The sequence below is a fragment of the Geotrypetes seraphini genome, chromosome 2, assembly GCF_902459505.1.
Source record: "Geotrypetes seraphini chromosome 2, aGeoSer1.1, whole genome shotgun sequence".
Taxonomy (NCBI): Eukaryota; Metazoa; Chordata; class Amphibia; order Gymnophiona; family Dermophiidae; genus Geotrypetes; species Geotrypetes seraphini.
In genome coordinates, this window is record NC_047085.1 from 395,706,041 (window position 1) to 395,721,428 (window position 15,388).

The 15,388-nt window shown below is 43.9% G+C and overlaps 1 protein-coding gene across 1 annotated transcript in view; it reads right to left on the reverse strand.

Moving 5' to 3' along the window:
* Positions 1–1,002: 1,002 nt before the first annotated feature.
* The window catches only part of NUP42 (nucleoporin 42), a 42,287-nt gene continuing 27,901 nt past the window's right edge, over positions 1,003–15,388 (reverse strand). Inside the window, exons 5-7 of the mRNA XM_033930877.1 lie at positions 10,352–10,438; positions 3,732–3,816; positions 1,003–2,790 (exon numbers count right to left, since the gene is read on the reverse strand). Of these exons, the coding sequence (XP_033786768.1) occupies positions 2,246–2,790; positions 3,732–3,816; positions 10,352–10,438 (717 nt within the window). The 3' untranslated portion in view covers positions 1,003–2,245. The remainder of the gene's footprint in view (positions 2,791–3,731; positions 3,817–10,351; positions 10,439–15,388) is intronic.

Below are 15,388 nucleotides of genomic sequence, written 5' to 3' on the forward strand. Positions count from 1 at the left end.
GGGGAATCACTGTGCGGGTGGTGAGGGACTCGCGATAGGGATCCCTGGACGCCAACACTTCAAAGCTGAGGATTTCCCTTTGTGGCAGCTAGTACACCACACGCACAGGCCAGCCACATTGACTTTGTGTCTGTAGCACAATGAGCACTTTTCCCCTATAAAAGTGTTCATTGCGCAATATGTGACCTAGCTAAAGGAAAAAGTACCGGTTAGCAATAAAAAGCAATAATAATGAACTGAAGGCTCCCTTCAGACTGGCACTGACTCTGGATTTTTTTTTTTCTGTCAGAACAGACTCTACTAACTCTCTAAGCCATATATATGCCTTGCCGGTATCGGTGTCAAGGCTTGCAGCTGAGGCACCTCTAGAAATATTTTGGGGAGGTGGAAGAAATGGGGGGAGGACTCAACTCGTGACCCATCGAGTGCGACACCCCCAAGGTCGGATGGACCCCCGATAGGGTCCCCACAAGCTCAATCTGGCACCAAACAGGGACAAGAAGGCCACTAAACAATTTCCAACAGGCCTATGCTAACCATTTTCAGGGAAGACTGGCACAGCTTACCACACCTGCTGGAGACTGGTTAGACAAGAGCAGGGGTGTCAAAGACCCTCCTCGAGGGCCATAGACCAGTCGGGTTTTCAGGATTTCCCCAATGAATATGCATGAGATCTATTTGCATGCACTGCTTTCATTGTATGCTAATAGAGCTCATGCATATTCATTGGGGAAATCCTGAAAACCCGATTGGATTGCGGCCCTTGAGGAGGGATTTTGACACCCCTGGACTAGAGGGAAGCAGCTATTAGTATTACAGCCAAAGTTTTGTTTCAGTCTCCACCTGCTGGTAATGGTGAGCTATTACCCATCAGTGAACTGTACCGGTCTGGAGAGATGCTAAAGAAAAAAGTAAATTTGTTGCTCGAAATAGACACTTAATTCCCTAAGGATTCAGCACTGCAACAAAAAGTCTGGATACACAGGACTCTGAAGAGGAAAGTTGGAAGGAAGACATCACTGTTTTCTCATCATTTTTCAAAAAATCAGTTCTGCACATAACATTTTTTGTTTTAAACTATGTAGCCTGAATACTCATTTTAAATGGGAAATGCACAGGTTAATTTACATAGATGATCTACTTGTATGGGCTACACATGTACCCCTTGTACAGATAATGGGAATTCAAAATATAACAGTGCCTTCCCTCCAACAGTCAGAGATACTTTCACCAACTACATTCGTACATTAGGAAGAGCCTCGGCAGACAAAATTGCAAGGGCTGACCTGAGAGTCAGTGCCAGGACACAAATATAGTGCTGAAGGTTCAGTCATGTTTGTTTCAATCTCTGGAAGTGTTAAAAGTACTGTATTCTAGCAAGGACTACTGTTGAAGCAAGGATCTTGAGCTGGAGGTTGGGACAGATGTCTTACAGATATTCCAATTCCCTAGGTTACCCAAGTTAGATGACTTATAAAGAGTAAATGAAACCAAATCTATGGTTGAAATTTGCTGTATGAGTTTTGGCCAAAACTGAAGCTCTCGTCTCCTGGCAGAGAGCAGGGCTTCCCTAGGTTGCCCACCCCATAACTAAACTCCACCCTCACACAACCCAAAGGCCCTCCCCAGATCGACCTACAGAAGCCCTGATGATCTAGTGCACTCCTGCTTGTGCCAGCTCCAATGTCGAAATGACTGCTGTAACCAGCTGGAGCCAGAACTAGTAGAGGTGACAGGGTCATCCTTGCCCTGAAGAGGCCATTAGATCACCAGGACTTCTAAAGTTAGGTCCAGGGAGGGCAGCAGTCAGAGAGTGGGGGTTTGGTTTCAGCTGAAACCAAAGCATGGCTGAACCCAGATTTCGGACTGGCTTTGGTGCCAAAATTAAGTAAGCATCTAATTACCCAGAACTAATCTGGGGACTGAATTATTAGAGAGGGACTGGGAGGGTGAGAACAATCACTGGAAAACAGATATTAAGAGTCCATAGTATTTCAGTCTCAGGCCCTTCCAGCTTTAAGGATAAGTATGAGGATAGAACAAGTTCCATCCAAGTCCAAGATATTAAAAGACTCCAAAAGTAAAAAAAAAAATAAAATAAAATCTTTTTCACATTAGCTTCCCAATAAATTTAAGTGAATTTTTGGTATGCAAAGAATATGGTTAAGACAATTCCCCAGAGTCTCTGTTGCATCACTGCCTTACAAAGTCTGTAAAAGATTCCCAAGCTGGATGTCAAATTCTATTAATCAACTAAAAGATCTGTAGGTGGGGGCTTCAGAGGAATCCTACCCAGCGCGAACCTCTTTGCTTGAAACTGCTTTAGGTCTTCAGCAGAAAGTTCACTGCGAGGCGTGAAGAGTGACCCCGCTGTGCTGCTTGTTGCTACAAGTTGTGTTATGGATGCACTGCTCTCAGCACCACTGGCAGCTTGTCCTGTGCTATGTCCAAACACGGAAGGACCTACACTGGAGCTTAAATTCCCAAAGCCGGCTGGAGGGGCTTGTGCTGAATTGCCCATGTCAAAACCTGATGTTGCTGGTAAGCCAAAGTTTGACACGGGAGCACTACCAAATCCAAAGGAAGCTGCAGGTGGGGCTGTGAAGTTCCCAAAACCAACAGAACTAGAAGCATTAGATGCCGGTAAAGCACCAAATGCTTTTGAACCGAGGGTCATGGTATTTCCAAATATGGTGGCACTTGCTTCAGAAGTATCCACAAGTCCCGAAGTTGGTTTGAAGGTAAATGTCTTAACATTACTGCTATTGTTGCCACTGCTCGTGGGAAAACCTGCAGGAAATTAGAGAAATAAAACAAAGAGATGTGAAAACAGATACACAGAAAAAAAATAAACATGAAGGCAGATGAAGATCATATGGCCTATCTAGTCTGCTTTATCTTTGTCATCTATTATCCTTCCCTCTCCCAATGTACCTGGCCCAGGCTTTCTTGAATTCAGGTACATTTTTCATTTCCACTAGGAGGCTGTTCCATGGATTCACCACCCTTTCCATGAAAAAGTATTTTCTGAGGTTACTTCTGAGTCTGTCCCCTTTCACCTTTATCCTATGCCCCCCTCATTCCTTTCAACTGAGACTCGCCTCGTGTGCATTTTCTGCAGATGCGCATTTGGCTTCAAGACACTACCATAAGATCTCTCTATTCTTGGTGACTGTATGAGATTCATTGCTATGAAAGTACTTGGCTTTGCTTGTCATGTGTTATATTGTTTTTATGACTATATGTTATTTTGTACTCCTCCTTGGATAAAGGCAGATTATAAATGGAAATAAATCTAAATCTAAATGCATGGAGGTATTTAAACATCTGTCACTTCTATTCTCTTCTGCCTTTCCTCTGAAGTATACATATTGAGATCTTAAAGTCTGTCCCCATACACTTTATGATGAAGACCACCAACCATTTTAGTAGTTGTCTGCTGGACTGATTCCATCCTGTTTAAATCTTTTTAAAGATGCGGTCTACAGAATTGTACACTATATTCTAAAGAAGGTCTCACCAGAGTCTTATACAGGGCATCATTACCTCCTTTTACCAATGCACACAAGCATCCTTCTAGCTTTCGCCTTTTCTGTTTGACCACCTTAAGATCATCACATACTATCATATGCAAGTCACGTTCCTCTTTTGTACACAAGACTGGCATATTCAAAAGAACCTTTACATGTCAGATACTGCTGAGGGGGAGGTACTAGTGCCAACTAACTTACTTGATGACCCAAAAGTTACTGTCTGCTGTACGCCAAATCCAAAAGCAGGCTTTGCGTCATCACTGGAATGCTGTAACTCCTGTAACTTGGGGAAGAAAAAAATGATTATTAAACCAAAGTGAAGAAAGTTATGAGGTAACAAGGGTGGAATGTCATGTGAAAACTTTTCCACATTCATCATTGAAAACACGGATTTTTAAATGAGAAAATCAAGGTACAGCAAAACACTCATAAATCCCTCTCTTTCCATTTTTAATTATAGGCAAAGAGGCAGCTTCCTTGCTCTTTGCTCATCACTTTCCACCTGATCCTATGGAACTGGTTTCTATTGTGAATGAAGGCTTATAGTACTACAGCTCATCCTCCTGTGGAGGGGGCCTTCCCCTTGTTTTATAACCTCCCCATCTTTCAGCTAATATGGTGAAAGTACTTGGCCAAGAGTCAAAGAACACTGCTTCCTCCAGAACTCACATCAGTTCCTGCTCACAGGCTGCAACAAATGAACTTGTGATGCTCCCAAGTGCTAAGCAGCCAGTGTGATAGGGGGGAAAAAGCTGGCCTCTATGAGCAACACATACTTTTCTCTCCCCCCTCCAGCCCATGTCTCTTTTAATTATATAGTTATATATGCTACTTAAATTGTATAGTAGAGGACACCTTTTCAAACAGAAAAGCTTAACTGCCCTTTCAAGTCACAATTCTGTACAACTCAGCAGCAAAAAAGGAAGATTTTAAGGTGACAAGTTGTTTATTTATTTAATTTGTTTTCTAACCCACAGTTCTTCAACCGCCGGTCCGTAAATAAATCTTGCCGGTCTGCGAAGGATTCAGACCCCGCCGCAGCAAAAGGTGCCGGCGTCAGCTGACATGCAACTTCCTGTTGTCGTCGCTATGCCAGCACTCCTGCCTGCCACCATCGGCTTCTTCGCACCCCCAGAAAAGCAGCAGCAGGTCTGTGTGCTTTTAACTTCAGCACACAGCTGCCCCTAGGCAGTATTTTAGCACGGTTTCATGAGGCAGCCTCGGGGCCTTTGGTAGGCCGGACCACATCGCATCATCGAAGCGGGCCGACCTACCAAAGGCCCCAAGGCTGCCTCATGAAACCGCGCTAAAATACTGCCTAGGGGCAGCTGTGTGCCGAAGTTAAAAGCACACAGAGTTGCCGCTAACCTACAAAGAGGAAACATTTGCTGGAGAGGGAAGGAGGGAAGGGAGTAGGGGTGCTCCTGGACAAGGGAGGGGAAGGGGCTACTTCTGGCAGGGGAGAAGGGAAAGGGAAGAGAGATACTGTTGGATAAGGGGAGGAAGAAAGGGAGAAGGTACTGCTGGACAGGGGAGGAGGAACATTGGAAGGAAACAGCTGGCAGGGAGATTAGAGGAGGGGAAGGAGTTAGGATGGAATTGAGAGATCAGATGAGGGAAAGGGGAGAGACAGAGGAATGACAAGGTAGAGAGAGATTGATGCTGGGAAGGGGGGTCAGATGAAAAATAAGGAAAGAGGGACAAAGATGCTAGATCGGTGTAGGAGAGAGGGGCATAGAAAGAACGCAGATATCATATGGGAGGGGGAGGGGTAGAGGGCAGACAGTGGATGGAAGAGGCAGATGCTGGATTGAAGAGTCAGAGGGCAGACGCTGGATGGAAGAGAGCGAAAAGACGATGAAAGCAGAAACCAGAGACGACAAAAGGTAGGAAAAAATAATTTTATTTCTATCTTTTGATTAGAATATATCAGATTTAAAATATGTATCCTGCTAGAGCTGATGTTAGATATAACTGGGGAGTGCAAAGCCCAGGCAGTGCGTCTTTAGCTTCCAGCTGGCTTAAGGCTCTCTCTGACCAGGAGGCAGTTGCCCTAGTTGCACTCCCCCTAACACCATTCCTGCCATGTGTGACTGCGGTATTCTGTTAGCATGATATTTGTGTAGCATTCTGTAATAATTTGGCTTATTCAGTTTTCTTGATAGTAGAGGGGATATATGTGAAGGGGAGGGGAGACGGGGGTTTTGTTGATCTTTGCCCTGTATTATTTATATTTATAAAATGACAATTGTACAGAATATTGTTTCTCTTTATACTTTAATAAAATATGTTCAATATAAAATCATAACTATTTGAGGCTTGTTCGGATGGGATCAGATGGTTAACGGGACCGAGCTCGCGGGGACAGGGCGGCAATGGGGTTTTTAAAAATTTCAGTCTTACTAGTTTGCCGGTCCACGAAATAATTATTTTATTTCCGCCGGTCCATAGGTGTAAAAAGGTTGAAGAACACTGTTCTATCCTGTTTTCTCCAAAGAGCTCAGAACAGGTTACAGGTTAAACATGCATAATGTACAGTTGCCACAGATTCAGTACAAATTTTACGATAGAAGCTTTTATCCTAACTTGACACATACTAAGGATCTAATACCAATATACAGTTTACAGGTTAAATTAGCCATAGTTACAGTGCAAGATTTTTAGATACAAGTTTTTATCCTAATGTGACACATACCGGAATCTAATACCAATGTATATTTCTTTGTAATCCTTTGGCCGTGGGCAGGAGTGTTAGATAAAGACGCATGGTTTTATTGCTTTCCTAAAGTTGAGGAGTCCTTCAAGGGATCTGATCTGTGGGGGCAGTCGATTCCAGTGGCTCAGGGGGGAGTTTTGAGGCATATTTCATCCTGGGTGTGGAGGGAACTGTTCGGCACGTACAGAGGGAGCTTGGTCGTCCCATAGCCCGGCACAATGTCGTACAAAGATTTGAACGTTAGCATCAGGCCCTTGAAGACACAATGTTTGGCTATGGGCAGTCAGTGAGCTGCCAATAGAGCCTGGGAGACAGGGCCATGGGTGTGGAGGTTTTTTTAGAAGTTTGATTGCCGTGTTTTGTACAAACTAGAGACGTTGTATATGCTTAGCCATGAGACTGTTGAATAGCACATTGCAGTAATCCATGCAGGAGAGTACTAAGGCACAGAGTAGTTGGGTGAAGTTAGACTCTGAAAAGTAGTTCCTTATTTTTCAGAGTTGTCACAGGTAGTAAAATGAGGAAGATACCACCTGAAAGATATGATTGGAGAGCGATAGGTTAGAGCAGTGATTCCCAACCCTGTCCTGGAGGAACACTAGGCCAATCGGGTTTTCAGGCTAGCCCTAATGAATATGCATGAGAGAGATTTGCATATGATGGAAGTGATAGGCATGCAAATTTGCTTCATGCATATTCATTAGGGCTAGCCTGAAAACCCGATTGGCCTAGTGTTCCTCCAGGACAGGGTTGGGAACCACTGGGTTAGAGTCAAAGAGTATTCCTAAGCTGCGTACCTGGTCTTTTGCAGTTATGGAAGTCAAGTCCCAGTGCAGCGAGGGACGGATGAAGTTGCAGCGTTCTTTGCTGATCCAAAGGAGTTCCGTTTTGGAGGTGTTTAATTTGCAATTTGTTGACAGACATGATTTCTGAGAGGCAGTTTAGGAGTTTCGTGATTTGGGCGTCCTAGTTTTTCTCCTAGCGGTAGGTATAGTTGGATGTCATATACAAAGGAGTAAATATGTATTTGGTATTTGTGGGCTATGTCTAGGACAGGTCTAATGCAGAGAATGAATAATTGGGAGGGAGGGAATAGCTGAACCCCCCCCGCGGAACACTGTATTTGATCAGTTTCAATAGCTCATTGGCAGTATGCTTTGGGATCTATTGTTCAGGAAGGAGGCAAACCATCGTAACACAGTGTATTGGATTCCAATTTCAGAGAGTCGTGCAATGATGTCGAGAAGGACCATTTCAGTACTGTGGAATTTTCTGAATCCCAATTAGAAGGGCACCTTGTTCGTTGATGAAGGAGTGCAATTGGTTTAACATTGTTTTTTCCAGGATCTTGTAGATGAAGGGTAGGTTGGAGAAAGGTCTAAAGTTGCTGGGCATGTTAGGGTCGTGTGCGGGTTTTTTCAAGATTGGTATGATGACTGCTGACTTCCAGTTTGCAGGCACTATGCCTGTTTGTAGAGAGGTGTTGATGAAGGGAAGGATGGAGTCTACAAAGGTGTCTTTCATAGCCACCAGGAGGCGTGGCAGACAGGGGTCCAAATTGGAGCTGGAAGGACAAATAATGTCTAGTATCTAGATGATATTATCGTGGGAGACAGTTTTGAAGTGAGTTAAGTTCCCAGTTGTAGTTTTAATCAGCTTGTCTGAATCATGGGGGTACAACATCTGTAGTGTGGCAGAATTGAGGCGAGACCATATTTTGTCTACTTTAATCAGTGAGTAGTTAGAGAGTGTTTCGCTGTTGAGTTCGGTATTAAGGCATTGACTTTCTCCTTGCAATGTTGTATCTTTTTCGTTAGCTTAAAAAGGTTTTTTGATTTATTGGGGGTCTTTAATAGTTGTTGGGAGTAGTATATCTTGTTAGCCTCTAGGGTGGCTTTTTTATATTATTTATGCAGTTCCTTCCATTTGTACCTATCAATGTTAAGCCTGGATTTGCACCATTTCCTTTCCGCTTTCCTTAGTTCTTAGGTTGTCAGTAAACCAGAGGGAGGAGTATTTGTGTGGATAGTATTTGATCTCTTTGACTGGTGCTAGCTCTTTGTATTGGGTTTAAACCAACAGATTCAGAACTGGGTTTTGATGATTCCTCTAGGTTGGAAAGGCCTGTGGAGGGTTCATAGTCTTAAGCGTGCGAGACTGACATGCGCCGACAAACGAGTGCTGACAATACAGCGCAGGACTTCATTGCACTGAAGAAAAACCTTCTTTTAAAGGGTTCCGACGGGGGGGGGGTCTTGGTGGGGAACCCCCCCACTCTACTTAATAGTGATCACGCTGGCGTTGGGGGGGAGTTTTGGGGGGTTGTAACCCCACATTATACTGTAAACTTAACTTTTTCTCTATTTTTTAGGGAAAAAGTTGTTTTCATTATAATGGGGGGTTACACCCCCACACCACCCCAACGCCAGCACGATCCTTATTAAGTAGAGTGGGGGGGTTTCCCCCCCACACCCCCTGTCGGAGCCCTTTATAAGGTTTTTCTTTGGCGCGATGAAGTCCTGCGCTGAATTGTCAGTGCTCGTTTGTTGGCGTGCGTCTGTCTTGCGCGCTTAAGACCCATCACCCCTGTGGAGATATCCTCTGAGTTGATAGCGTTGTCATTGTATATCTTTTTATGTTGGGTTTGCTTCTTGGTTGACAGTTGATTCATTGTGTGGGTGTGGTTGAATGTGATCAGATGGTGGTTGGACCAGGGCATCAGTTTGGTGGTGCAGCCAGGAGTTCCTGGGGTGAGTGGAGTATCTTTTTGAATAAAGATTATGTCCAGGATGTGGCCCGCAGAATGAGTCGGTGAGGGAAACATTTGCTGGAGGCCTAGGTCTGATAGTGAAGTGATGAAGTTGCCGGTGATCCGGTCTTGTTTGGGTAGCTTGTGAAGTTGAAGTCTCCAAGTATGACGACTCAGTTGTATGTGATTACCAGTTTGCTAAGGACAGATAGTAGATCATCTAAGATGACCATTGGAGAGTGTGGTGCTCTGTATATCAAGGCAAAAGTTAGGTTTCTGTTGTGACCCACTGAGACTGTGAGGTACTCTAGCATGTCTAGTGTGATGGTTGGCTATCAGTCTTGGATTGAGACTGGATTTAATGATGGCAGCTCCACCTCCACCTCTAGTTGTTGCTGTGTGAGCAAGCTAACACTTGGTATCCTGGTGGACAAAGCATACTCAAGGTAGCTCTGTCATTGTCTTTAAGCCAAGTTCTGGTAATTAGAAAGATGTCCCAGTTATTGTCTGTGAGGAGATCATTTAGTATAGTATCTTTTTTGTTTACAGACTTTGCATTTGCCAGTGCAATCCTGAGGTTGTTGGGTGTGGGTGAGTGATGGGGTTTGTGTGATAGCGGGATTTGTGTGCAAAGGATTTATTGTGGGGAAGGTGACTTAGGTCACCATATGCACCTTGGCCTGTGATGACTGGGATTGAGGAATATATGCCGGTAAGGAGAGTAATTGGCATGAAAGAAGAGAGCAGAAATTGTGGCATTGGTATTATGAAGGCAGTGTAATTAAGAATGAATGTGGTGGTTAGGTTTAGATTACAGAGCCTTTGAAGAATTTGGTTGGGTTTCAGGTGGAGGGTGATTGGTGGATGGGAGGGCCTAGGCTGGGTTCACAGTGTGGCTGTGGAGATTATTTCAAGAGGTCTCCTAGAAGCTAGCATATATTTTGTCAAGGAAGCATTTTTCTAGAAGTAAATATCTCTGGTAGAAGAAGCAGAGTTAGGAGAGTTCTGAGCTGATATTTCAAGTGAGAAAGCTGACAGTTGGGTAGAATGAGTGAAGGAGTCTGCAATACAATAGCTGGGTTAAGGTCTCAATCAAGCAGTTTTTTTCTGCGAAGACACAGAGCCATCCTAAGGTCTGAATAGAAAGGGAGGAGAGGTATGCAATGTGGTGAAAGAGAGGAGACTTGAATGCAATGCTAATTTCAATGTTCTTTAAAATATATACATAATAGATTCATAATACGATCTATGCTCCAGATATCTGCTTTACTGAGATGACTAATGTTTAATTTTAAATGTTTTGGAACCAAGAGCATCTTAAATTTATTTGGAGCTACAGGATCAGACACTTACCAGTGCTGCCCTGGTTGAAGAATCAAGGCACTTCAGCTGCAGAATTCGGTTTTTCCAATGGGTCACCAACTGCTGCACTGAATTAATCTAGGAGGAGGAAGAAAAACACACATTGATGGACCCAACTCACTGGCACAGCTAAACATTACAGTAATCCTTCAGAGCTGCAAATAAGTCATCCTCATCTTCATGTATATGTATTTAACACAAGCAACTCCTCCTCCCCATGAAAATGCAACTCTTTAAGAACAAATTACACGGGATTAGCTTTTATCTGGTTGTGAATTTAGTATCAATTTCTTGCACTATTGTCAAATGCTGTTGAGAGATGATTTATTGCTGGGATTGGGTTATCTTTTGGTATGTTCATATACTTTAATTGTAGTTAGCCTTGAACTTATTTGGCTAAATCAAATGCTGTAAAATAAAAATAGCATAATAATAATAACAGTTTATATACTGCAGGACCCAGATTAGGATAACTGTTACAAGGGCTCATAAAACTGGAAGGACAAAACTTGAACGAGTGAAAAGTTATTTGAGAGGATCAACAAATGAAACCGTGATTCTATAAGAAGAGGCTGCATGAGAGGCCAAGTGGCAGTGAAGTGCCTGCTAATAAGCATATAATGGGGTATTTGCAGGTGGCAGGCTCAAGTACAGAATGAATTATTATGCACAAACTATGGGCTAGATGCACTAAAGTCAGCGATAGTCGCTAAACCTGTTTTCACAGCTTTAGCGACGATTGCTGTTAACAATCCGATACACAAAACGGCCCACCACATGTTTTTCCCTTTGATCGCTCATTTTTTGATTAGACCATGCAAATTGAGGTTTTAGGGATCGTAAAAACCGACTGGGCTAGACCTGTCTGTAACTGTGTTAGAGAGGTCTGCCTGTTTTTTTTTTCCTTTTTTCAATGGCACAGATATTTTGTGTCTATTATACATGCAAAATATGTTCCATTTTTTAAAAATGAAAAAAAGTCCCCCACCACCAATGACAGCCCTCCCTGATGACCCCTAACAAGCACAACCCCTGAACCCAAGACAAATGGCAGGAGGGATGCCCACTCCCTCCTGCCATCCTGATGACACCCCCCACAGCAAAACTGGAGGGATGCCCACTCTCTCCTGCCACGAATGCCCCCCGCCAATCATCCCCAACCCTCCCCCTCCCCACCAAAAAAGGGCAGGAGGGATACCCACTTCCTCCTGCTAAGAAGGTCCCTTGCGCCAATCACCTCTCCTCCCTCCTGAAAAAAAAAAGCAAGAGGGATGCCCACTCCATCCTGCCACCAGAGGTCCCCCCTCAACCTCCCCCCGTACCTTTTAAGTTGGGAGCAGGAAGGGTGCTCAGTCCCTCCTTCTCTGAGGATACCATCTCTACAGTAGAGAATGACATGGGGACAAATTTTTCCCCATCCCCACGGGAACTCATTTTCCCATCCCAGCGAGTTCTTTTCCTGCCCCGTTCCGGCAAGCTCTGTCCTCATCTGTACAAGCCTCAAACACTTTAAAATCATAAGTGTTCGAGATTTGTGCAATTAAGGCAGAGTTTACAGGAATGGGGCAGGGACGGAACAGAGAAATTGCGATCCTGTGGGTTTGGGGAAATTTGTCCCTGTGTTATTCTCTAATCTACAATGCCAGCCTTCCCCTACCAGTGCATCATGTGATGCATGGGGAGGGGCCTAAGGCCCTGATTGGCTCAGATACCTTAATCCCCTCCCCTTGGGAGGGGGTCTTAAGCATCTGAGCCAATCAGGGACTGCCTTAGGCGCCTTCCTCTGTATCCCGGCTACAAGGGGGAGGAGTCCAAGGCCCAATTGGGGACCTAAGGCCCTGAGGAAGGAGCCTAGGGCAGTCCCTGATTGGCTCAGACACCTAAGACTCCCTCCTGCCATTTTTTTGGGGGGTTCAGTAGCTCGGGGGTGTCTGGCGCTGGGGGGAGGGTTAATGGGACAGATTGTGCATGTGTAATATATACACAAAATCTGTGCCATTAAAAAAAGTCCTAAAAGCAGTGATAAGAGGCTGCTTCCACTGTCACTGCTGTTTGGGCTCTGCACATGTGTCAATCGCTCACTGAGCAATTGATCAGTCACATTTGCATATAAATGATTTGCATGCAAACTTGATCGTTGCTGGAGAGAATCAGCCAACAGTTATCGAGTTGGTATCTTCAGTGCATCTAGTCCTATGTTATTTCGGGAAACAGATACTCCAATGACACTGGTTCCCTATAGAAAACAGGCAGAGAACAGATGTCATCCTGGCCCCAGCACAGATATAAAATAGTTAGCATGATTTTTTGGATGCCATATATAGAATTTGAAGGTAAATCAATAAAAGACCCTGGAACGAAGAGGCTTGCACCAAAATTATACAGAACATAATCTAATAATGCATGTAATATAGCTAAAATTACTACTATACTGTACACTCTTGGGGAAATAATTTCCATGTTATAATTTTGGATATTTTTTACAAAATGTGTCAGGAACTAGGCCTATTCGAATGGTAAGCTTCAATTAATTGACGTATTAATTGTTTTCAATTAACATAGTAAATGATGGCAGACAAAAACCAGCATGATGCATCTGGTCTGCATGGAAAGGCAGCCAGGGTTGAACCTCCTACACTGTGCAGGAGTGCAAACTAGCATTCCCCCTTTGTTGGGGTTGTATTTGCTGCTTTGTGCAGATTAACCTCCCCCCCTCTGATCTGAGTCATTTATGTTTTACCCCGAGTGGAATAATTTGTAATTTTATTCCATTCTCATCTCTCATAAATTCCAAAAAAGCATGAAATATACACCCCCATCACCTCCAGGCATCTACCACCCATTATGAAAAATATTTCCTGATGCTGCTTTTTACTCTACCCCTTGCAGCTTCATTTCATATCCTTTAGTTCTACTGTATAATCTTTCCATTTGTAGAAAAAGTTTATTTGGGCTAGATTCACTAAGCAAACCAATCGTGTACTGATCGGTTTGCGAGCCCTTTGCGACCAAATTTCCCTCCAACCTCATTCACTAACGCCTGTAGCGATCCGACCCCAATCCTCCCATGCAAATTAGCAAAACCCCATGCAAAATAGCCAAGCGATTGATTCACTAACAATTGCTTGGTTATTTCAAATTGGGTTTTACAGGCAGGCCTGTCAAAAAAATGTACCCCCACTCACACACAAACGTGCCCCCCAAGCAGGAGGGATGCCAACTCCCTCCTGCCATAAGCGCTTAAAACATAAGAACATAAGTAGTGCCTCTACTGAGTCAGACCCGAGGTCCATCGTGCCCAGCAGTCTGCTCATGCGGCGGCCCAACAGGTCCAGGACCTGTGTAGCAATCCTCTATCTATACCCCTCTATCCCCTTTTCCAACATAAATCTGTCCAATCCCTTCTTGAACTCCAATACCATACTCTGTGTCCACCACACATTGGGTGAAGAAAAACTTCCTAGCATTTGTTTTGAATCTGTCCCTTTCAACTTTTCCAAATGCCCTCTTGTTCTTGTAGTTTTCGAAAGTTTGAAGAATCTGTCTCTTTCCACTTTCTCTATGCCCTTTATGATCTTGCAAGTCTCTATCATATCCCCTCTAAGTCTCCTCTTCTCCAGGGAAAAGAGCCCCAGTTTCTCCAATCTCTCAGTGTATGAAAGGTTTTCCATACCTTTTATCAAACGTGTCACTCTCCTCTGAACCCTCTTGAGTATCGCCATATCCTTCTTAAGGTAAGGCGACCAATATTGGACGCAGTACTCCAGATGTGGACGCACCATCGCCTGATACAACGGCAGGATAACTTCTTTCGTTCTGGTTGATTATACCTAGCATTCTATTCGCTTTCTTAGCAGTCGCTGCGCACTGTGCAGTCAGCTTCAGTGTCTTGTCCACCATTACCCCCAAGTCCCTTTCTTGGGTACTCTCATTAATAACATCCCTCCCATCATATAGCTGTACCTCGGGTTTCTGCTTCCTACATGTAATACTTTACATTTCTCTACGTTGAACTTCATCTGCCATCTCGTCGCCCACTCTCTAGTTTGTTCAAGTCCCTTTGTAATTCTTCGCAGTCCTCTTTAGTCCGAGCAACACTAAATAGTTTGGTGTCGTCTGCGAATTTTATTATTTCGCACTTCATCCCTGTTTCTAGATCATTTATAAATATATTAAATAGCAGCGGTCCAAGCATCGACCCCTGCGGAACACCACTCATGACCCTCCTCCAGTCCGAGTAGTGGCTCTTTACTCCTACCTTCTGCTTCCTTCCCGACAACCAATTTCTGATCCATCTATGTACGTCTCCTTCCACCCCATGGTTCTTCAATTTCCGAAGTAGGCGTTCATGGGGTACCTGTTCAAAGGCTTTTTGGAAATCTAAATATACGCTATCTATGGGGTCCCCTTTGTCCATCCGTTTGTTAATTCCTTCGAAGAAGTGCAATAAGTTCGTTAGGCACGATCTCCCCTTGCAGAAGCCATGTTGGCTGGTTATCAGAAGTTTATTTCTTTCAAAATGCTCATTGATGCTGTCTTTTATCAGTGCTTCCGCCATTTTTCCTGGAACTGAGGTCTGTAATTTTCCAGGTCACCTCTTGATCCCTTTTTAAAGATGGGCGTAACATTGGCTATCTTCCAATCCTCCGGGATTACGCCTGTTTTTAGGGATAGATTGCAAATTTCCTGCAGTAGTCCCGCTATTTCCTCCTTTAGTTCTTTCAGAACCCTTGGGTGAATTCCGTCCGGGCCCGGCGATTTGTCAGTTTTTAATTTTTCTATCTGCCTGCATGCGTCTTTAAGGCTTACTTCCATGGATGTTAATTTTTCTGTTTGGTCTTCTTTGAAGATTTGCTCAGGTTCCAGTATGTTGGATGTGTCCTCTTTTGTAAATACAGATGAAAAGAACACGTTTAGTCTTTCCTTTATATTGGCTTTTTCTCCAGCCTAGCATATCTCGATCATCTATGAACACGCTCAGCTTGACAGCATGAATTGACCAAACGCGGGGGAGGGGGGGGTATCAGG